The 24,199-nt window shown below is 39.0% G+C and overlaps 1 protein-coding gene across 11 annotated transcripts in view; it reads left to right on the plus strand.

The window, feature by feature from the left end:
- Window positions 1-24,199, plus strand: part of dock10.S (dedicator of cytokinesis 10 S homeolog) — a 153,407-nt gene that overhangs the window by 15,265 nt on the left and 113,943 nt on the right. For 7 of the 11 annotated variants that reach the window (XM_041563855.1, XM_041563858.1, XM_041563856.1 and 4 more), the window contains exon 1: window positions 22,660-22,855. The exons of 1 other annotated variant lie outside the window; for it this stretch is intronic. In XM_041563855.1, the coding sequence (XP_041419789.1) occupies window positions 22,688-22,855 (168 nt within the window). In that variant the 5' untranslated portion in view covers window positions 22,660-22,687. Of the gene's footprint in view, window positions 1-10,660; window positions 10,923-22,659; window positions 22,856-24,199 lie in introns of those variants that run through there. 3 more of the 11 variants (XM_041563857.1, XM_041563860.1, XM_041563866.1) reach the window with 3 other exon arrangements.

A 24,199-nucleotide genomic window follows, 5' to 3' on the forward strand; every position in this document is an offset into this window, starting at 1 on the left:
AAACTACATCTTTGATTTTATTGTTTGGCTCCGATTTAAATCAGCACCTTTTTTAAATGGCTAAAATTGCAGACCTTTTTGACCCAAGTCATGGCTGTCTATCTTATTTTCTGGATGCAGCAGAGATGTATAAAGCTATGATCTGTCGTTTTATTTCACATGTGAAGCTATTGCTTTAAGAGCTCAGAATATGCATTAATCCTCTAATCGGGTCACTGCTGGTGCACAATAGCAAGGTCCTACCCTTGGTATTTTAGCAGGTTAATATGCAGACAAATTGCAAGGGTGTAAGATATGGAACCACTTCTAAATCCAGTTCAATGAATCACCATTTTCCACTCTGTTTATCTTCAGACGAATGGTCCCCAGTCCATGGCCATGAGGGAGCCATGTACAGTGCTGACTTCAGTGTGAGCTGGACAGCCAGATGGCCTCCAGAGGGTCAGATCTAAACAAGCTGACAAAGAGTGAGAGAACTGTGCAGAGAAGCATCAGGAGACACTTATAATTTACCTTCTCAGGAGAAAAAATGTAAAATAAATAGTAATTGTTCAACACAATATTAATTGCTGTATAAACAAGACAATTGAGAGTTGCCAGAGATACTACATGACACTCAGTTAACCCTCTTGTAGCTGGCCTGCCAGCCCACCAACACAGCAGCACAGAATTGCTGTTGAAGTCATAATATAATGAAATTCTTAATTAACAGGGACCTCCAGAAACCACCCCAGGAAATGCACAGTGTTTTAAAACCAAGTGCAAAGTGGTATCTCTGGTACCCATGAAGTACATAAAGAACTGCATTGGTAGCAAATACCTTTATAATGACTGTAAATGGGTTGCAGCTCTCTAACACCTAGTTGTATAAATAACTGCATGCATTTTCCCACATGGTAAATGTGTAATTATATAATAGAGGGCAGTGATAATAAAAAAATGGCTGATAATTAATATTGAAATCAATATTAAGCTGATTGTGGAATACATTTTCTGTTATCAAACTGCTACATTACTTTTTTGTTGTCCTATAAATCCATTAAATAAAGAGGAAAAAAACACATGTGGGTTACAAGGACTCACATTTTTTGTTTTCACCCATGGACTCATGAGTTTTTACCCACAATTGCAAAAGGGTGTGACGGTGTGCAGTTTTAAGCAAATCTATAGTGTTGAAAACAATTGAAGAGATACATGAATAAACTAGACAAAAGCAAATGTAACAGACTAACTCCTATCATATACAGTACAAAAAAGGAAAATAGGCCGCTCCAATCACCCTCTGTGTGTTCCAATTAGTGTAGCTCCATTGTTTAGCTGAGATAGTCCGGGTGCTCTGCCATCAGCATCCTCACTGGAATCATAATAGCTCAAAAGATAAAAGGCGGCACTCCGGTTAGATATAAAGGTGGTTCATTCCAACAGATCACAGATCCATAATACCTGGCGCGTTTTAGGAGTGACTCCCTTAATTATAGGCTTATGATTAAGGGAGTCACTCCCGAAACGCGTCAGGTGTTATGAGTCCGTGACCTGTTGGAATAAACCACCTTTTTATCTCACCGGAGTGCCGCCTTTCATCTTTTGAGCTATTAACTCCTATCATAGGAACATTGTATTTCTTTTTCACTGTCTAAAGCCATACAGACTGCTGTCTTAGTGCACACAATGCACGCTTAAGCACTGCCTCATGCCTTTATAGGTCTGTTAGACTTACGTTTAGACGTTAGGTGGATCTTTTGTAGAGGAGGGCTCACGAGCAGCTTCCACCGACAGCAGACTAACCTGAAGGTGGAACAGGTAGGATGCGCCGTGAAAAGAGGCCGGAGAGTCCGGATAAGTAGTAGTAGGGATCAAGATGGACGAAGTCAGACGGGCCGAGGTCAGATGCAGGCAGCTCAGGTTCGAAGTCAGGCAGGCCGGGGTCAGATGCAGGCAGCTTAGGTTCAGAGTCAACAGGCCGAGGTCAGATGCAGGTAGCGTTCAAGCAGAGTCAAGGATAGCCGGGTCGATATCAGGAAGTCAATAAACAGTGCTGGGGTCTTTAGGAAATGTCCAAGATAACCAAGCAACTTGTTCACATGTTAGCAGTGAAATTATAGGCCCAGCGTCAATTCGCATGCGCAAGGACGCACGGCGCGCACGAACGTACGCGCGCACGCCAAGACGCGCGCGCGACAAGGCGAACGCTCGCGCACGAACGCACGGGCGCGTCACCGCTGGCGACTGACAACTTGCCTGCAAGGACGTTTCAGGAACAGACATCCATCTGGAGACGGTGAGTGGCCTTACAGTGCCTCCCCCCAAGACGCGGCCTCAGGACGCGACACGAACCTGGCTTTTCGGGATGGGCTCGATGAAATCTTTGAAGAAGACTGGGAGTATGAAGATTGGATGCAGGTTCCCAAGAGTTCTCTTCCATCCCATACCCTTTCCACTTGACCAAGTACTGAACTTGCTTGCCTCGAAATCTTGAATCCAGAATCTTCTCCACTACGAATTCCTCCAGGCCATCAACTATAACCGTTGGAGGAGGGGACGTCACACGACCATGAAAGATGTTAGGAATAACAGGTTTAAGAAGAGCCATATGAAACACGGGATGAATCTTCCAAGAGTTCGGGAGTTCAAGTTGAAATGTAACAGAATTAATCTGTTTGATAATGGAAAAAGGTCCCAAGTACTTCTGACCCAACTTCTTACTTGGGCAGGCTAGTCTCAGATTGGCAGAAGATAACCAAACCTTATCCCCGACTTTGAATTGAGGACCAGGAGAGCGTCTGCGGTCTGCATAATCCTTAAAATCCTGTTGTGCTTTGCCCATTGTCTCTTGTAGAGTCTTGAAATTTGATGACAAAAAGGCAAGATGCTCCTGTACTGCGGGAACAGGTATCTCAGGTAAAAAAACTGGAAAAATAGCAGGATCAAGGCCGAAATTAGCAAAAAATGGTGATTGTCGTATAGTAGAATGGTGGGCGTTATTATATGCGAACTCCGCAAGAGGTAATAAAGTTACCCAATCATCCTGTGCAAAAGAAGAAAAGCATCTTAAATACTGCTCCAGGGTCTGATTAGTCCTCTCCGTCTGTCCATTGGACTGTGGATGGAAGGCAGAGGATAATGATACTTTAATCTGTAAAGCCTTACACAACGCTTTCCAAAATTGGGAAGTAAATTGGACACCACGATCGGACACAATTTCATCTGGAACTCCGTGTAGACGAACCACCTCTTTGATAAAGGTTTCAGCGGTGACTGCAGCCGAAGGTAATTTGGATAAAGACGAAAAGTGTGCCATCTTGGTTAGCCTGTCGACACAAACAAAGATCGTAGTTTGTCCATGAGAAGGCGGTAACTCTGAAATGAAGTCCACTGAGACAGATCCCCATGGACGCGATGGAATAGGGAGAGGTTGGAGCAATCCTGCTGGCTTAGAGCGTGGATTCTTGAATCTAGCGCATGTCTCACATGAGGACACAAATGCTGCACAGTCTTTGGCTAGAGTTGTCCACCAGAAGGACCTTTTGGCTAAAATAATAGTCTTTTTTATGCCCGGATGACCAGCAAGCTTAGAGTCATGGACGGTTTTAAGGACATCAAGTCGAAGATCACTTGGCACAAAAATTTTTGACCCAAAAAACAAGAGACCCGCCCTGCGAGACAGGACATATCGATCCACGATGTTGCCAGGAACTAATAGTGATGCCTTCTTTAGACGGTCAATCAGAGATTCCTGCAGAAGGAAGAAATTGGTTGGCTTCAAGATTGTCTCAGAAGAGATGTCTGGAGAGGAGTCAGATGAAAATATGCGAGAAAGGGCATCAGCTTTAACATTCCTCTTGCCTGGACGATAGGTGATATGGAAGGAAAATCTCATAAAAAACATTGCCCAACGAGCTTGTCTTGGTCTGAGACGTTTGGCAGAACGCAGGTACTCAAGGTTTCGATGGTCAGTATATACCATAACTGGATGTTTCGCACCTTCAAGCAAATATCTCCATTCCTCAAAAGCGAGTTTAATCGCCAACAATTCTCTGTCAGAGACGTCGTAGTTTTGTTCTGCCCTGTTCAATTTTCTAGAGAAAAAAGCGATAGGATGTAACTCATCTTTAACTGTAGTCCTTTGAGATAAAATTGCACCTACTGCAGATTCAGAGGCATCAACCTCCAGTAGGAAGGGTAAATCCGGATCAGGATGACTTAAGATTGGGGCCGAAGTAAAAGTTTTCTTCAAAGAGGTAAAGGCTACTTGTGCTTCATCAGTCCAAAAAAATTTTTTACTGGAACGTGTGAGTTTAGTGATAGGGAGAATAATTTGGGAAAAATTTTTAATGAATTTCCTGTAGAAGTTAGAGAATCCGATGAAACTTTGAACAGCTCGACGACTGGTAGGGACTGGCCAGTCCAGGATGGCTGAAACCTTCTTGTGATCCATCTGAATTCCTTTAGAAGAAATAATAAAACCCAAAAATTCCACGGATTCTTTTTCAAACTCGCACTTCTCTAATTTTACATACAAACGGTGGGTTCTAAGGCGATTAAAGACCTTTTTCATATGAATTCGATGTTCTTGGAGTGACTGTGAAAAAATAAGAATATCGTCCAAATAAACAATTGCGAAGATATCAAGAAAATCTCGTAAAACGTCATTTGCAAAGTGTTGAAATGTTGCGGGCGCGTTACAAAGCCCGAATGGCATTACTAGATATTTGAAATGCCCGTAACGGGTACGAAAGGCCGTCTTCCACTCATCTCCCTTACGTATCCTCACAAGATTATAGGCTCCACGAAGGTCGAGTTTGGAGAACACCTTTGCACCACGAAGTTGTTGGACAAGTTCCGGAACTAGAGGGAGTGGATATCGATTTTTAACGGTTATTTTGTTTAATTCCCTGTAGTCAATACATGGTCTTAGAGAACCATCTTTTTTTTCTACAAAGAAAATACCAGCTCCTGCTGGGGAAGTAGAATATCTAATGAATCCTTTGGCTAAATTGTCATCCAAATAATCCTTAAGAGTCTTCAGTTCTGGCTCAGATAATGGATAGATGCGTCCAAAGGGTATTTGACTGCCAGGCAAAAGCTCAATCGGACAGTCATATATTCTATGAGGAGGTAATATATCCGCACCTTTCTTGTCGAAGATATCAGCAAACTCCTGGTACACTGTAGGAAGAATATTAGGTTCGTTACTTGGAGAGACTGTACACACTTGCTTCCCAAGAGGCTGTAAACAAGAGGACTGACAGAGCTCAGAATAAAAAGTAAATTTTCCGGAAACCCAATCAATAATAGGGTTATGTTTACGAAGCCACGGAAGGCCTAAAATAACTGAAAATAATGGGGAAGCAACTACATCAAAACTCATTTGCTCGAAGTGAATTTTATTCAAACATGTGAGAAGTGCAATAGTCTCTTTAGTCACCGGACCAGAACTAATTGCAGAACCATCTGCCACTCTGATGAAGACAGGACTCTCTTTAAGCAGAAGAGGAATATGAAGATTGTCCACCACTTGAGAGTCAATAAAGCATCCGCTTGCACCGGAATCAATTAGAGCTGGAAGAACCACCTGCTCCTCTCCCCACTGCAAAGAAAGGGACACAATCAGTAGGGGTGAAAAACTTGTTGAATGGTTAATAACAGGAGAGAAGGTCTCTTTACTTGAGGATGTTGGTCGAATAGGGCATTTTCGAAGGAGATGTCCAGCTTGTCCACAATACAAACATAGATTCAGCCTTCGTCGTCTTAATCTTTCCTCCACAGAGAGAGAGGGTCTAATTGCTCCAATTTGCATCGGCTCGGAATCAGGGTTAGTAAGAGTACCCCTTACTGGAGGGGGAGCCTTGGGAGTGGTCCAGAAAGGAGAAATCTCAGAAGCTCTTTCAGTCTTCCTTTCACGCAATCTAATGTCCAACTGAACTGCCAGAGAAATCATTTCCTCTAAAGAGCCAGGCATTGCTACTCGGGCAACTTCGTCTTTTAGGCCAATAGATAAACCCAAACGGAATTGATGTTTGAGTGCTGCATCATTCCATTCGGTCTCCACAGCGAGCTCCCGGAATTCCATAGCATAATCTTCTACAGGCCTCCGACCTTGGCTGAGAGCTCGTAGGGCGGCCTCCGCAGCAATTTCGCGATGCGGATCATCATAAAGTGAAGCCATGGCAGAAAAGAATGATTCCACGGAAGCAAGTACTGGATTTTGCTAATCCATGAGACGAAATGCCCAAGACTGTGGCTGGCCTTGCAGCAAAGAAATAATGAATCCCACTTTCACCTGTTCAATTGGATAAGACAAGGGCTTTAGCGTGAAGAATAACTTGCAGTTATTAACAAAAAGTCTGAATTTCTTTCGATCCCCAGAAAATTTCTCCGGAAGGGATAACTTGGGCTCAGCGGAAGCAGAAGAGGCAGCAGTGCTTGGCTGTTGGATATTAATGATAGGAGGGGATCCAGCACCGGGTAAAACATTCTGTAGCTGATCCTGGATTTGATTATAGCCCCCTTGCAGTTCTTGAACAGCTTGCGTAAGGGCAGCCAATTGCTGAGATACTTGGCTCAGTGCAGACTCCTCCTCTTCACGATCCATGGCTTGGTTATACTGTTAGACTTACGTTTAGACGTTAGGTGGATCTTTTGTAGAGGAGGGCTCACGAGCAGCTTCCACCGACAGCAGATTAACCTGAAGGTGGAACAGGTAGGATGCGCCGTGAAAAGAGGCCGGAGAGTCCGGATAAGTAGTAGTAGGGATCAAGATGGACGAAGTCAGACGGGCCGAGGTCAGATGCAGGCAGCTCAGGTTCGAAGTCAGGCAGGCCGGGGTCAGATGCAGGCAGCTTAGGTTCAGAGTCAACAGGCCGAGGTCAGATGCAGGTAGCGTTCAAGCAGAGTCAAGGATAGCCGGGTCGATATCAGGAAGTCAATAAACAGTGCTGGGGTCTTTAGGAAATGTCCAAGATAACCAAGCAACTTGTTCACATGTTAGCAGTGAAATTATAGGCCCAGCGTCAATTCGCATGCGCAAGGACGCACGGCGCGCACGAACGTACGCGCGCACGCCAAGACGCGCGCGCGACTAGGCGCACGCGCGACAAGGCGAACGCTCGCGCACGAACGCACGGGCGCGTCACCGCTGGCGACTGACAACTTGCCTGCAAGGACGTTTCAGGAACAGACATCCATCTGGAGACGGTGAGTGGCCTTACAAGGTCCTTGAAGCGCTGTTCACTTTACATGTATCCTTACACAAAGTATAAAATGGCCATGGCAGATAAGTTACTTGCAAGCAAGTAACAGATTGATTTTAGTGCAGGTCATTTTCTTTTCTACAGAGCATTAGGTAGGCACTGTTTATTACGCAGGTTTACAAAGCAACCTCAGCTTTCATTACTCCTTGTTTTCTGCCACTTTGTTCAGTAAAACAGGCCCAGACTGGCAATCTGTGGGTTCTGGCAAATGCCAGAGGGGCTGCTATAAGGTGCCATAGAAAGTCAGTATTTAGTGGGCTGGTGGGGTCTGTTTGGGCCTCTGTGTGGGCTGATAGGGCCTCTGTGTACCTGAAATGCCAGGGCCTATTTTAATTCTCAGTCCGGTCCTGAGTAGAAGTTGTTTTCTGCAGAAAAAAAATATATGAAAACATACATTTTGGACATACTAAAGCAATTGCCAAATAAATTGATTCAACAAAATGTCAAAGGACCCAGTCATGGGTCTAGAACAGTCTTTTAGCTTTTAACCTTCTCCTCTCTAGCCCTTCGTCAATGTGAGTTGATTATTCATGGAGCCTCATTTACAAAGTCTGGATAAGATGGTAAAAATGGGCAAAATGTCCTATATTTTGCATTTTACAACCTACCTCACTGGTTGCACCCTGATGAAGAGTTCTTTGCACTTTTAGAATAAATAGAAGAGATCTTTGCTGTTCTTGACTGATGAATGGCTGTTATGGTAAATCAACAAAATACTGTGAAATGCGGTCATATGGTGCATGCTAACACATATTCATACACAGAGACTCACTGAAATAAATTGGCAGTGCGAATACTGTTATAACTAATGTAATATGTGCTAAAGTGTAAAGGAGGTGTGAATCCATCTAAGCCAAAAGTTTAGATTTACAGGGTCCAGGGAACATGTGAAAAGGACCAAAACTGATCCTTCCTGTGCAATGAGGTTCTTATGGATAATTATAGGGGCAATTTTATTACTATTAACTCATCCTCATTTACAATTGTGACACAAATCTCATTTTAAATATTGGATATTGGATGTAGTAGGATACTGAGGTGCAAAATGACCTGTGTTAAATAACTGCCTGTATGTTAATAGATTTAAGCATGGGAATTTGTTTTCCATATGTATTTGGGTTTTGTTCCAGAGCCACCCTTTGGATTCTCACATGGGCACAATTTTATCTCCTATAATTGTTGGTTGTTATGATAGCAGTAAAATAGTTAGCAATTCCAACAAATGATTACCATCATACAGTAGGTATAGGGATGAAGACGGAAATTCACTGAAGTGTAAGACAACGCTGCAAGGCTAGTGATAGAATGGCCTTGTTGCCTAGTCAGAAATGTTCAGTCCAAAAATAAATTGTATTTCCATTTGTACAAACATATGAAACACTGGAATGATCTGCCCTAAACTGGTATTAATTTCAGTCAATAATATTGAACCCATTTCCTCTTAGAGCCTTTCTCACATTACTGTATATGGTGATGTTTTATAATCAACAGAAACGCTGATAGACCAGAGTTCAGGAACAGTATCAAAACTTAAAGGCTTGGTGTCAAAGGAAAAAAAATGTTTGTTGCTTATTTTACTGATCATGGTGCCTGTATAAATCAAAGTGGCCACATATACTTTTCATGATGCCCATCTCCTGTGGGACACGGAGCACATTCTCCGCTGTCTTTGCAGAAAACTTGCAGCCATTAGGTTGTCTTAAGCAGCCATCATTTCCAGGGCTCTAGATATTGTTTGCATTTGCTTCTACTTGCTTTTGAATTATATGCATTCACATGAATGACATGCAAGAAAGGGTTGTGTGTGCATGGGGCATACAAGTGGGTGCAACAAAAGGAAAGAGTGGGTGCAACAAAAGGAAAAAAAAGCTCCAGAACATCAATGTAAATAGCTCACCAAATATTGGTCCAGGTGCAGCAGACCCTCAGATTCAGGGAGCGGAAATCAAAAATGTACAACAAGATAAACAGGGCTATCTGGCACAAAACATAAGTTAAAAAATTGTCTTTATTAGTCAAAGTTGAAAATATTCTTATATCTCCATAGGCCCTATGCGTTTCGTACCCAATGTTACTTAATCATGGGCTGAGATCCCACCCACAGGAAATTAGCTTTTATACAGAGAACAACCGATCAGAAGCAATTAGAAAAAAAGAAAGAAAAAAAACAGTACTTAAAAAAAACAGTACTTAAAGGGACAGTATCCCATACATGTCTTAAGTGCAAAAATACAAAAAATCAGTAAAGATGTACCATGAAAATATTACTAAAAGAGCAGAGTATGAACATAAATGGTTACAATGAGAGAATGCACAAAATATATAGGTAGAATGCACAAAGTGGGTGCCCTTGGCCGATAGATAGACAGTATCCCATACATGTTTTAAGTGCAAAAATACAAAAAATCAGTAAAGATGTACCATAAAAATATTACTAAAAGAGCAGAGTATGAACATAAATGGTTACAATGAGAGAATGCACAAAATATATAGGTAGAATGCACAAAGTGGGTGCCCTTGGCCGATAGATAGACAGTATCCCATACATGTTTTAAGTGCAAAAATACAAAAAATCAGTAAAGATGTACCATAAAAATATTACTAAAAGAGCAGAGTATGAACATAAATGGTTACAATGAGAGAATGCACAAAATATAAAGGTAGAATGCACAAAGTGGGTGCTCTTGGCCGATAGATCATCCTTACATGGCAGACAGAAGTTTCCCCTTGGTGCAATGATTCCTCCCTATTTGCATCAATTAAGGTATAAATCTGCAGAGAAAGCTTTGTTTCTTCTGAAGTGTCAGAGATTTCTCAGTGCAGTGGTAAAATGTACTGGGTAACTCCTTTGCATATTCTTGGTGGGTGGGCGGCACATGGGCTGTGCACCTCTGTATTTGAATTCCTTAATTGTATATGCTGCTTGCTGTGTCACTGCGTGCCAGGCAGAACCCTAGATATATTTTTTTTGCATGGCACTATGTCAATAATTGAGTTCCAGTGTACAATTAAAATATAGGAAATAGCAAGAAACAGCCAGTGGCTTAATTTTTTATCACCAGCCTTCATATTTAGTATCAGTATACTTATTGTTCCTACTGAGATCAGATTTTCCAGACCATACTGTATTTTTGCTGATAAAACCAAACCAAATGCATAATTTGAACAGACGATTTCAATAAAAACACTTTAGAACTGCAGCTCTTTTTATTCTGTAGAACAGGAATAAAAAAAAAAACAGGAAACCATGGACTTCTCCTGAATCCAGAATTATTTGGAGACAATTCTCTGCCCTAATGTCTCTGCAAGTGTTCAGTTACAGTGGATGAAATCTTTTCCTATAGCTGCATCCAAGCTATTTAGTTCTGATCAGATGATCCGGGCAGCAGAAACTGATTGGAGAGAGCAGGCTGGCTACAGCTGCAGTGTAGGCTGCTTCCAGGAACAAGGAACCACTGTTTTACAAACATAGCATCCACAAAGTTATTCTGTAGCCTTCAGGATGCAGATATGGGCTGTACTGCCAGTATTGTTCTGCTTCAAGCCTTTCGTGCTGTGGTACAGAGGAGCTGTCCCCATATTTGCACCAGACGACAAGGGGATTTGTCACATGAAATTGTGCTTGAGGATGATGTGGATAAAATAAGCAGACCGAGAACTCTAATCATAATGGTAGAGTATATGTCTTTACTACGTTGAGCCGGTAGCCATAGGATTATTTTATAAAAAGCCTCTGTGATTTATATTGCATTTGCCGACAAAAATCCAGCTGGATGTTGATGTTTGCTCTATTGCTTATGTAAATATGATGCTTCCAAACTAATGCTGTCAGCACATTATGTAACACACTGCCTTCCAGCTAATGATATAGCATTGGCATATGCTTCCCTTGTTACCGTTACAATTGGGAAGAGCCTTGTTTAATCAGTGACAGTTGAGAAGGGGCTCTGGAGCCATAGCTGCATCTGAAAGCAATGTATCTCTTTAGATTTTATTCCTAGTGCTGGATATATATGCCTACTGTCTGTGCAGCGTATAGACTATACACTTATGGGACCTGTTGGCATATTATAGTATCGGTTTGTGGTCTCATTCTGCTCACTGACTTACTGGAATACAGTGCCTGTTCTCATGTTTTCAATAGAAATGGGATTAATAAGTAAAAGCAATTTTTTTTCTAAAATAATGTTACCAGAATGAATAAAGGGAAATCTTCCTTGCTGTTACAATGCAGAGTAAGGCATTGGTATTCCTTAGCTTGTTAGTGTGGTAATGCAATTAAGCTCTGTTTGCCAGTAGACAGTTCAAGGCACCAGGGATATACCTCACATCAGCATTAAAAAAAGCTGCTTTTTATTTACATACTGAGAACTAAGCTGCTGCCTAGCCTAGCATGGTACTTACATTCTATTTTGGCCTTGAAGGCTGTATCCATTGGTTCTAAATATCAAAATGTTATCTATTCAAAGTACTTTAAACATAGAATGTTTTAACTATACATGCACATTATGTTATTATGTTTACATTGTAGACACCAGTAACAGATGTATTCATCTGTAAATGAACAAACAGCAATGGGCAATCTGGTGGATTTCAATGGCCTCTGCTGCAGCCCTCCATCACTCAAGAGACTTTACATTAGATTTAAAGGGACAGTAAACACACACTCAAACACACACACATTTAAAGGACTTCATATATATTTATTGTCCTACTTTTCCTTGCAGATAAGCGATACATATTATGTATGGGGTAAACAGGTAAGAGATCATATAGTATCCATTGCTTTCTTCTCATATGAAGGATGAAAAGCACTCTTTTTTGTTATTGCTAAGATATATACTGTTTATACAGCTATAGGACCTGTTATTTGGAATCCTTGATATCTGAGTTTTTTTGGATAAGGGATCTTTCGCTAATTTGGATCTCCATACCTCAGGTCTGCTAAAAAATAATTTAAACATGTAATAAACCCGATGAGTGACTATAGAATAACTTTGCCTTATTCTCTTGGTTTCTGAGGAATCATCTGCTCATCAGTACTTAGGAGACAACCCACAGGATTTGTTCCGAATACCCCTTTTAACTTGGTCCAGTGTAAGATATATCTTTGATTGGCATGTTGTGGACAAGGTCATAAGGGGGACCTTTGTATTTTACTTGCCTTTGATCACGTGTAAATATTCCATTAACAAAAAGAGAATTCTTTGTTGGTTTATAAGAAGTCACTTATACTGTAGTAGTAGAAATAGTAGTAAACCATTCGCCACCCACCATCCAATTCTGGTTCACCAATTTACTGACCAAGGTGATATGTGCCCATCCTTGTGTATATACACCATTCTACCTGACCTGACTGATTGCAACCCAAATGACTATACTAAATCCACGCTCTCAGGAAATGCCGTTTGGGTACTCTAGGGCCCCTGATTTATTTATCAGGACACTTATCTTCTTCTAAAAGTTAAAAAACTATTGACATATAAACATTGGCAAATGTAGATTTGATGTTCTATGTTTCCTAATGAAATTCTGCTTCAGCTAAGTAGCACTGATGGACGACTGCAGATCCATACCTGGAGAAGAACAGCACTTATCCAGGCATTTTTTCTCGTTTGCTTGTAATGTAATACTGTCAGACACTTGAGTATTAGACAATAATGGGCATTCCTATCAAAAGGTGAACTAGAGCTTGCCACAGACCGCCAGAGGGAAAATGTTTTGCTTTCTATCCATTTATGTGGGCTTTGAGCAACACGGTGGTCTCCAACCCCTTGGATGTTGCTCTCAGTGGCCTTAAAGAAGGTTCTTATTTTTGATTTCCTGGCTTGAAGACAAGTTTTAGTTGCATACAAATCATGTGTATTGCCAAACAGAGGCTCCTGTAGGCTGCAAGCCCATATAGAGGCTACCAGTAAGCCAATCACAAACCATACTTGGCACCCCAGGAACATTTTTCATGCTTATGTTGCTCTCCAACTTTTTTTTACATTTGAATGTGGCTCACTGGTAAAAAAAAAAAGATTGGGGACCCCTGCTCTATATTCCAGGTGTACAATTGACAGTATGCTGTTATAGATAGCCTGACACTAAACATAAAGTTAGCATCGCTTACTAGTATCTACAGTATTTACTGTAATCTGTGCCCTTGCACACATAGACACATGGAACTCTTTGTTACTGAATGAATGGGTTTTAAAAAACACTTATATTCTAAATATGATAAAGGAACATGATCCACATATTTCCATTAATAATATAGCAAACAGACATTGAGAATACTGTACCAAAATCGGTAACATCTAAATTGAGGGAAATGTAACTGAGAGAGGGAGGAGAACAATTGTGAAGGAAATATCTGATTAACTTTATAGCTATGTATTGTTAGCAGATCACCTCTGTAACTAATAATTATTACACACTTAAGCTCTGCATCATGCTGTAATAAAGATGAGTTATTGTAACTTGAAAAGAAAGTAACACAAACCAGTGTTACAACTTACAATCCTGACTTTATATTCAATGTTAGATTTGTCTCTTGGAATTCAAGGATGACAAAGCTTTTTACTTTGTAAATATATTTTCTCAGAAAGTCAAGTCATAACTTCAAATGAAGAAGATGCGCTGTACGGTAATTAAAATTCACACATTTTAATGAAAAACACATTATGCACCTTTATGCATTATGCACAGCCATATTACATGTGAAATGAAAGTGGCTCTTTTGAGATTCTGTACTGATTAGCAGATAGGTAAAGGAAGGAAAATTAGTAATTTAAAACTATATATGAAATAAGAGGCGTGAAGCTAAGTTTATACTGTTTTAAATGAGGATTGACATTAAATTAAAAATCCACTTAACTATAAATAGGATTTATATCCTATATATTATATACAATATATTAAAGGGAATGTAAAAATAAAAAAAATAAAATCTAATTTTTACTTTCTTTAATAAAAAAGAAACCAATATTCTCCAATATTCTTTAATTAAACTATGTTTACCATTTTTATAAAAAACCTGAAATGCCCCCTTCATTTACTTGCTCTGACTGCTGTGGATAGAAAACTTCAGAAGGTCCCTAACTGCTCTGCAGGGAAATGATCATACTTTCAAATAGCAGGGGGAGCCCCTCCCTCCTTACTTCCCAGAACTTGAGCAGCTTTGTTTGTTTCCCTGTAGAGCAGCTGGCGACCATGTAGATTCGTATCCACAGCAGTCAGAGCAAATAAATAAAGGGGGAATTTTACTGCATAAAGTCAGGTTTCTTATAAAAATGGTAATTTATTATTGGGGGTAGGTTTCTTTTTCAGTTAATAAAGTAAAAATGGGATTTTATTTTTGACTTTACATCCTCTGTTTCCAACACCAGCTGTAGGGACAAAGATAACGGAGCCAGATTTAAACAGATAACCTGGAGTTCTATTTGGAGGATTTTGGATTTGGATGCTTTTCTTTGCTGGAGCCAACACAAGACTTCCGGACACAAACACAAAAAAGGATTTGGTTAGTGGCCGGGGCGAGGGCCAGACTGGCCCCAGCTTTAGGGGACTTGGGAGAGAAAGAAAGATGAAATGCAGGTAAAACAAGAAAAAGGAGATTGAAATAGGAGGATGATGAGGGTAGACGAACAACAAAGTAAGGTTTTGGAACAAAGATAAATCTAGGCAGCATCTAGAAGTAGCCATGTTACAGAAAGAAAAGTAGTATGTGTTAATAACAATGCATCTATTATTTTCATCCTTAATTAAACCAATTATGTTTGAAAATGAACCATTATACTTTGATAATTGTATTCGTTTAATAATGGAGTTTAGCCTTTATAAGAGGTTTCTGTATGAAAGAAATTACAAGAATTGGTTACATTTTGTATAGTTACTATTTCAGTTGCTTTTCCACAGTTTCCTTACCCACATGGAAAATGTGTGAATTTTCCATTTATACTTGAAGTACAGTGATGTTTTTTCCTGCCAAGTCTAAACTTTGCTGGTTCTATTTACAAAGATCTCCTGGTAACTGAGCTGAAGCCAATGAAAAGTCATTAAAGTGTATTCTGTTATATTGAATGCCTTTTTGGCTTGTTTAACTCACCATTAACTTTCATGTCCAAATATTTAATGTGCTACATTTCTTATGCAGGAACTCTGAAATGTAATTTATTTGTCTTCAGTGTAATTACTAGTCTGTAGGGGGTGCCATTATCATAATGTGCCAATTATTCCCATACAATATTAAACACTGTTTGGCAATTCCTGATCATAATATAACATATGCAAGGAAATTATAAATTATACATACTGAAAAAGAGCAATTTTGCGTTATCTTGGCATTATGAGTTTACAATCTTAACAAGTGTGGATATCAACAGCACCAGAGTTACAGAAGAGCCCCTTGACAATAAAGGACCCCTGATACTCTAGGAAGGCAAAAACATCTACCCTATGGGCCTCCAGCTGTCATTATTAGCAATGGGCGAATAAATTCGGCATGCGCGAATTTATGGCGAATTTGCGCTTTTCACCGCCGGTGAATTAATTCGCGAAACTGCCATAAAAATTTGCCGGCGTCAATTTTTTTTACATGTTTCTAATATAGTTAGTTTGCCAAAAATGTAATGTATAAAGGCTGGGGCGACTGGATGTCTAACATAATAGCCAGAACACTACTTCCGGCTTTTTAGCTCTCTTGGTTTACACTGACTGGTTACCAGACAGTAACCAATCAGTGACTTGAGGGGGGCCAGATGGGTCATAACGTTTTGCTTTTCAATCCGAGCTGAATGCTGAGGATCAATTGCAAACTCACTGAACAGTTATGACCCATGTGGCTCCCCCTTAAAGTTGGTGACTAACTCAGAGTAAGAGAGCTGCAAAGCAGGAAGTAGTGTTAGTAGTTGTTTTACACATACTGTCATTCCAATCTCTGGCAAAAAGATTGAGTATGAAGGAGAGAGTAATATTCTGAAACAATTGGTTTTAATTTTTTTATTATTTGTGCTTTTTGAGTTATTTAGCTTTTTATTCAGCCGCTTTCCAGTTTTCATTTTCAGCAATGTGGTTGCGAGGGTCCAAATTACCCTAGCAGCCATGCAGTGATTTGATTATGAATAGGAGAGGTCCTGAATAGAAAGATAATAAATAAAAAATAGCAAAAACAATACATTTGCAGGCTCATTATGAGAGTGTAACTGCCCCAGAAGAGAATAGGAAAAGCTTGCATAAATAGAACCCAAGATGTGTCTACGACAAGCTATCTGCAGATAAGTATTTCAGAGAAACTCTGTAAAAAAAAAATAGCTGAAATTGCTTTCTGTAAACATTTGCCAGGCTCAAGAGAATGTATTTGTATGTGCTTTTTGCACTGAAAGGGGCATAGTATTTTTATTCAACCACAAAAACGTAGAAAAGTGCTGGGGAAGGTCCCCATAGGCTAACATTGAACCTCGGTAGGTTTAAAGTGGCGAAGTATGAAGTCAAAGTATTTGTTGGAGACAATACTTCGACTATCGAATGGTCGAACGATTTTCACTTCGAATCTTTCGAATCATTTGATTCGATCGAATCTGATCAAATTCGACCCATTCGATGGTCGAAGTACCCAAAAAATACTTTGAAATTCTAATTTTTTTCAATTTGAATTATTCCCTCGAGTTTAGTAAATCTGCCCCCTAGAATGTAGGATTGTCTCCTTCCATAAGTTTAGCTCAGTTACAGTATAAACAGTATAAGATCATTACTAGAAGAGAGAAAAAATAATTCCATCATATGAGCCATTACTATATGATGCAATATATAGTATCTGTTCAATCAGTACTAATCAGAAAAAAAAACCTGCAAGTGTATTTATTGAAAGTTACAGTTCTGAAACATGGTTCAAACATTAAGTAGGGGTGCAAATGGTTGTGACCAGAAGAATAATACAAACAATGACAAGAGATCCTTCATATTAACCCTTCATCATCATTATCATTTATATAGCACCAATAAGTTACGCAGTGCTTTACATTAGTTTGTAGCAAACGGGGGACTAACTCTTCATCAATACATCAAGGATATTAAGACATTTTGGGGGAAATGTAATAAAAACTGTAAGCGGTAAGAAAAGTGAAATGTGCACTGATGCTTATCCAGACAAACAGCCACCCCCCCCCTGCAAGGTCAGTGACAAGTGGCTGGGGGCAAATGATGGCTATTGTACACAGGAGTTGAAGGCTCAGATTAGAGCTAGGCTAGGCAGGTTTCAACTTTACTTATTAGTGATGGGCGAATTTATTAGTTACAGTACCTGTGCTGAACGCCAACATCTCTTTAGTTGTTGCTACTGTAATAGTACACCAGACTTGGGGCCAGGGCAAAGACCTGTTTATATATTTGTTTCAGCTTTTTGGGTCTTTTCCCCCACTCATGTAAAGCTGGCCATAGACACAAAGGTAAAGTTGCATGAAATTTTATTTTGTACAATTCAGATCATGTGTGGATGGTCACAACATTTTTCGTACCATGGTCATTTAGTCGATTGGACAAGTTAGAAGAATTCTGTTGGCAAACTGACAAAATCAATATCTGACAATATCAATGGGCGATTGTCACTACTATTTGTCGGACATAACTTTCATACGATTGCTGTCACCACCAGAACATCGTCGGATTTTTACTACTTCTTTTTCTGACTTATATTTAATCTGAATGGCTAGTTGCAGGTCTGAAGATTGAGACATACAATCGTATGGCCAGTTAACAGATGTGCAGGGAGAGGCAAGGTGTTTTTTTCAACACTTTAAACATTTTAAATTAGACTACTTTAGGGCACACAGGCTTCCAGTAAACACGCGATATAGCATATATCAAAGAGAACCGTTCTGGTACTTTGGTGAAAGTGTTATTGACACTAAATTGCCTTCCATGTAAAGGGTAACTGCTGGATTATACAGGATTATGGATTTCTGTGGGTATTTCTTGATAAAGTTATGTTTTAAAAAGGAACATTTTACATTGCAATACAGGGTGGTAACATTAGTAACACATATTGTTTATATTATACTGTTCCAACATAACCTCAGGCTGTTGATAGCAGCAGGCTAACTGTGTAGGCACATGGTCCAGGCATGGTGTGGGCAGGCCCTTGGCACTGACAATAACCATATGCAGCTTGTGTTGTGCACATCTGGGCTACGAGAAGAGCAGCTGGGAGGTGCCGCAGTGAGGCTGGATGGAAAGGAAATAAATGCAAATGACTGACTGCACTGTATGTATGACAGACTTCTGTTAGTTCCTCTAGACTGAAATGCTCTATTCCATTAGTGCCAGGCTGTACCCATTTGTCATTTTATTTTTCTCTGTGGTACATGACTAATAACAGTATTTTAAAGGCTAAAAACTTTGATAGAACTTAGGATATGTTCCTGTACTATGTTTACAACAGACTACAGAATTCTATGTACATGGTTTATGATGGAACAATTGGCACATACTGTAGCTGTTCTGATTTATCACAGGTAGGTCATGCCACACATTAAACGCACATTAATCTGCAACTGAGTAATATTTATACATTGAGAACAGACAGTTGGAAATTATTACCACACAATTGGGGTCATACACCAAGTGTTTTGAAAACAGACAGTTGTTTATCTAAAAAATAATGTCTTTGCAACAGATTAATGTGGTTTCAGCAACATATGTTCATGAGTTCAGAGTTCTCATGCTCTTGCATTCATATATATGATACATTTGTATGACAAGTCAGAACCCATCATTGTTTATGCTGTTGCAAATATAAATGCGTCTTTTAAAGAGGGAAGGGATTTTAGATTGTTTTGCTACTTTTGAACATAGTTTGTCATAGAAGGCCTCCACGGTCTGCTTGTAACTAGTTATGGGCGAATAAATTTGCCTGGCACAAATTCACGGCGAACTCCCGCGTTTTGACAATTTCTGATTTTCACTGTGAAAACGATTTTTCTGTGAAAACGTTCAACTTGCTTGATTTTTTCGTGAAAACGTTAGAATATCAAAATTTTTTCGTGAACTTTCGATTTCACAATTTTTTGCGAAATTTTGCTGAAAATTCGCGAATTTTTTGGCGAAGCGAAACGGGAGAGAATCAGCCATCACTACTTGTAACCAATGGGCTCATACTGGGAAATTAACTTTTGGGATAAGAACAAGTAGTTGTTATTAAACCTATTACCGGCAAAAGCCCTAAAGGGAATTTGTGGCCCTTTAATTCCTGAAGTGATTAATACCCATAAGGTATCATAAGCTTTCTATTATTAAATATAGAAATACATTAACAAACTTTTAAAGGGAATCTCCCTGCAGTACTTGGAGGGTCTAGGTGTACCACCCAGAACTAGGGGGAGGTGGAAATGGTAGGATAAAAGGCAGAAAGTCAATGAGCAACTCCAAATCTGGCTTGTGAAAGCAAATATTAGTGTATTACAACCATTTGCATGTCATACTTCCCATGGCAATTAGTCATACCCAGTCAGCAAGGCTAAAATAAATTATTTATTTTAATGAGCCAGATTTTGAGTTGCCCACTAAGTGCCTGCCTTTCATGTTACCATTTGTTTTTAGTAGGGGTATCATGATATTCCCCAATCATCAAATCCAGTTTATGGGAGGGGGTAGGGTACTAAATACTACACGATTCAGAATTTTAAAATTGTACTATAACACTTTAAAATGCACTCAGGCCATACTCCTGAGTTTCTACTACAGGTATGGGACCTGTTATCAAGAATGCTCGGGACCTGGGGTTTTCCAGATAAGGGATCTTTCTGTAATTTGGATCTTCATTCCTTAAATCTACTTAAAAAAATAATTTAAACATTAAATAAACCCAATAGGCTGGTTTTGCTTCCAATAAGGATTAATTATATCTTAGTTTGGATCAAGTATAAGCTACTGTTTTATTATTACAGAGAAAAAGGAAATTATTTTTATAAATTTGGAATATTTGGATAAAGTGGAGTCCACAGGAGATGGCCTTTATGTAATTGGGAGCTTTCTGGATAACGGTTTCTAGATATCTGATTCCATACCTGTATATGGTCTAATTTTTTTTTTTTTACCAAACAGTTGCTTTGAAAGGAGTTACTTACATCATGTTAATTACTATTATCCGTTTGAAGAAGAAATGTAATTGTTTAAAGTAGGATATTTTGACCTCTAAACAACATGAAAACCCACTTTTTCATAAGAATTAGTTTATGTCAACCAATATAAATTATGTAAATGATACAAATGAATAGGAAAAATACAACTTTGTACTTGACTGAAGAACCACTCCAGAACTTGTAACTCACAGGCCGTAGAAGCTCCTTTTGTGCATTTCTTGGTAATAAGTGAACAGGAAAAAATGCAGTGAAGTTGGTTTCCTGTGCATTTTGGTCTTCATCTATATTTTGGGACAATTCCAACAATGAAGCTTCCGTTAAAGAACAAATGTTTAAACCCTCCACGTCGTATTAAAAGAAAAAATTGCTGGACAGCACTGAATGAATGAATTAGGAAATATACACCCATAATAATATTTCTATACAATATACATGTGCAATCAGCTAAAATTACATAAAGGACACTAAGTAAGGAAAATGGAAAGTTTTGCATGTTGTTATTTTTTTTTTCTCAACAATTTTTAGGGCCTTTCCAACTGGCTATTTCTCTGATATATTTCATATAAGAATTAACGCATTTGCATTTGGAGATGGTGGATATCTGGCAGGTCAGCAGTCCTAATTCTGTGTGGACAGCCTATCATTTGTGGTTTTTGCAAACATGTCTACTTTGGCTGGTTTCCTAGAACTCAGCCTCCAATGGAAAGGAGTAGGATGTCTCCTGAGAGGGATTTGCTCAGATGAGTCTGGAGAAACTTTGTTGGAAGAGCCAGGGAGCAGGTAAAGCAGCGCAGAACACATGAAAGTTTGCAAAAGGGTGTGAACTTACCCCTCATATTCTCACAGAATGAGGAAAGGCAATAACACATCCTATTTTATAGATGATGAAGAGATGAGAGACAGAAAGCACCTTAGGAGGGTTGACATTGAAGGGACCTTTCTAGTTTACATCCTAAGCTTGTGCTATTTATTTAAATATGACTGAACTGTATCATTCCTTCTTTACGAGTTTTGGAAGTCTTTCTACTGTATTGCTGCATGTACTGTAAAAATGCCACAGTTGGACATGAAGGACAAGGGTATTTGGTGAGTCAGGCTCTGAGCCCTATGTTAGAGGTTTTAGAATATAGATAATTGTTTATCAGGTGACGTGTTATTTCCCTAGTCGCCCAACTGTTCTTATATTTTGAGTTGCTGCTAGGAGTAGGGACTGCTGCTAGGGTAGTCTATATACAATATCATTGTAAATCTTTCTGGAGTATCTCATAGCTCAGGTTGGTTCTACTGAACTAGTTACATTCTACAAGAAGCCAGTAAACCCTAGTTTTATAACATAGCATTGCTATCTTTGTCACTCACAGTTGCTTGCAGTCATAGATAATTTCAGTTCAGTTCAGTTCTTACTTGCTATGGCAGAAAAGCAGAAGAAGAAAATCAGTGAGGCTCATTAATGAACAGAATTTATGAATGGGTAGGTTTGCACCTGGGCATTAACCCTTGGCAAGCATCCATGTGTTTACTGGCATCTACTTGCAGCTGGCCCCAAAAGCTAACCACTGATTGGTTGGTAAAAGTGACTGACAGGTGTACATGTTCCCAGTGTTCATAAATGAGCCTTTGTACTGTGACTAAGACTTGGGCTGCAGGTACAACTAAAGAGGTTAGAAATGCAGTAAATGACAAATGGCACTTTCCATCTATTAGTCAAATCAAACAACATACACTGATTTTTTGCAGGTGCTCACAACACTTCCCTCCAAGGCAATATGTTTGTATTTGCTATTAGCAAGTTACAAGAGCCCATCAATATGCACCAGTGGAAGAATGTATGGGGATTCATGTTTATTAGGGTGGATTTGTCTTAGAGCACGTGTAGGCAGTACAGTCATTGCTTATTGTATGTATGGAGACATTTTACTGTATCAGGCTCAGAGTGGCTTTTTTTCTATAGAGCTATGTGCTAACATATATTTTGATGTGACAGCAATGTACTCTCTATTTATAATCATGGCTTTACTGTGTGTTTTGTAATAACTTTTTGGACTAGTGTGGCACCTATAGCAAACATCAGGATTATAATTTTCCCAAATAGCCTTGGAAGTAATGTATAACTAACTTCTGGTAACTGACTTTGTGTGTGAGTGTACGCATGGACAGGAGAGCAGGTTTTAAAATCAAATTTTTTTGGTTGAAGAAATTGAAAGGCTACAGGAAGGAATGAGCAATGTGGGTTTTCTTCCTTTCAGTATAAAGCTTAAATATACTTCCTGTTCAAGAATAGTGTTTAGTAATGATTCTGCTTGTCTAATCGTGTGGATGGTCCAGACTTACTTGGGTTTACTTAGACCTGTGTCTGAGATTGGATTTTGCAATATAATGAGCATGAAAGGAAGAGTCTTCAAGAGAGAGCAGTGCCCAGATGCCTGGAAGAAGAAACGTACTATTAGAAGAGTAAATCGGGGGGAGCTTCAGAGATTAAGCTGTGTAGGTGATGAATTCCTTTTCTTGAGTGAAACATGTCATTAACATATAAAGTATACTTGTAGCAATTACTGGTGGAAGAGTTTTGGAGGTCAGTATTCTTATTTGTGTCAGCATTTGTCAGATTTGGAACTCAACCCAAAGGAAAGAGGGCCAACAATGTGTGGCATAAAACAAATGGGTGTTTTCTGTCCCTGTTTGTAACAAGTTGTGTGTACATCTTGTTTTTTTCTTGTTTCATTTCCCTCAAATGTTTGGCAATCATTAGTATTTATACACTGTATGTCTAGCGACTGCACTGATGTTTATCTTTGGTCAGGAGATACAGTAGATAACACATGCTGTAAGGTTTCAAGTAGAGTCAAAAAGATCTATCTTTAGATAGGCAGATGAGTATTTGAGCAGAGAATTTGAGTTGATCAGTTCACATCTTCACGTACATTTTCTTCTACTCCTTGTAGTTTAAGTTTCTGGGGCTAAGTTTTTCTACTGTATTCAATTATAAGGCGTGTACTGAAAAACGTACCGTACTGGCATTATTCTCATGGTATACAAGAACATTCAAATATCAACAGGCCGTTTCATTGATAGTAAGGCACTAGTGAGATACATGTATCTGTTATCCAGAATGCTTGGGACCTGGGTTTTCTGGATAATGAATCTTTCCGTAGTTTGGATCTCCACACCTTAAGTCTGCTAGAAAATATTGTAAACATTAAATAAACCCAATAGTCTGGTTTTGCCTCCAATAAGGATTAATTATATCTTCGTTTGGTACTGTTTTATTATTACAGAGAAAAAGGAAATCATTTTCAAAACTGTTTAAAATTAGAGTCTATGGGATATGGCCTTTCCATAATTTAGAGCTTTTTGGATAACGGGTTTCCAGAAAATGGATCCCATACCTGTACTAAAAAACACTGACCAGTCAATAGGGTTTTTAGCACTGGGAAAATATAGCTATCAATAAATAATGCATTGTGATTCATCAGCATAAAATTTGCTGTCCATTAAATTAGCTATTTATGCCTACTAATTATTGTTGGCTTTATCTTCATACAAGCACAATTTACATAAATCAATTCTATGATGAACAAAAATCACTGTATATAATTAGACAGTTTGACAAAATATATTGGTCCCAGTTTCAGCTCTTTATAATCTTTAGCAAAATTATTTTCTTGCATATTTATATATTTTGCATGTAGATCCTTTATTCAAAATGTTTTTTTGTTGTTGTAAGGTACTGTTGTCAATGATTCACAGCAAAGGAAAGTCACATTTGCATTTGTAGTAAAACAAATCCCATAAAAGTATAAATCCTATTCTCAGTCAGACATAAACTTA

Source organism: Xenopus laevis, chromosome 5S (genome assembly GCF_017654675.1).
Source record: "Xenopus laevis strain J_2021 chromosome 5S, Xenopus_laevis_v10.1, whole genome shotgun sequence".
Classification (NCBI taxonomy): Eukaryota; Metazoa; Chordata; class Amphibia; order Anura; family Pipidae; genus Xenopus; species Xenopus laevis.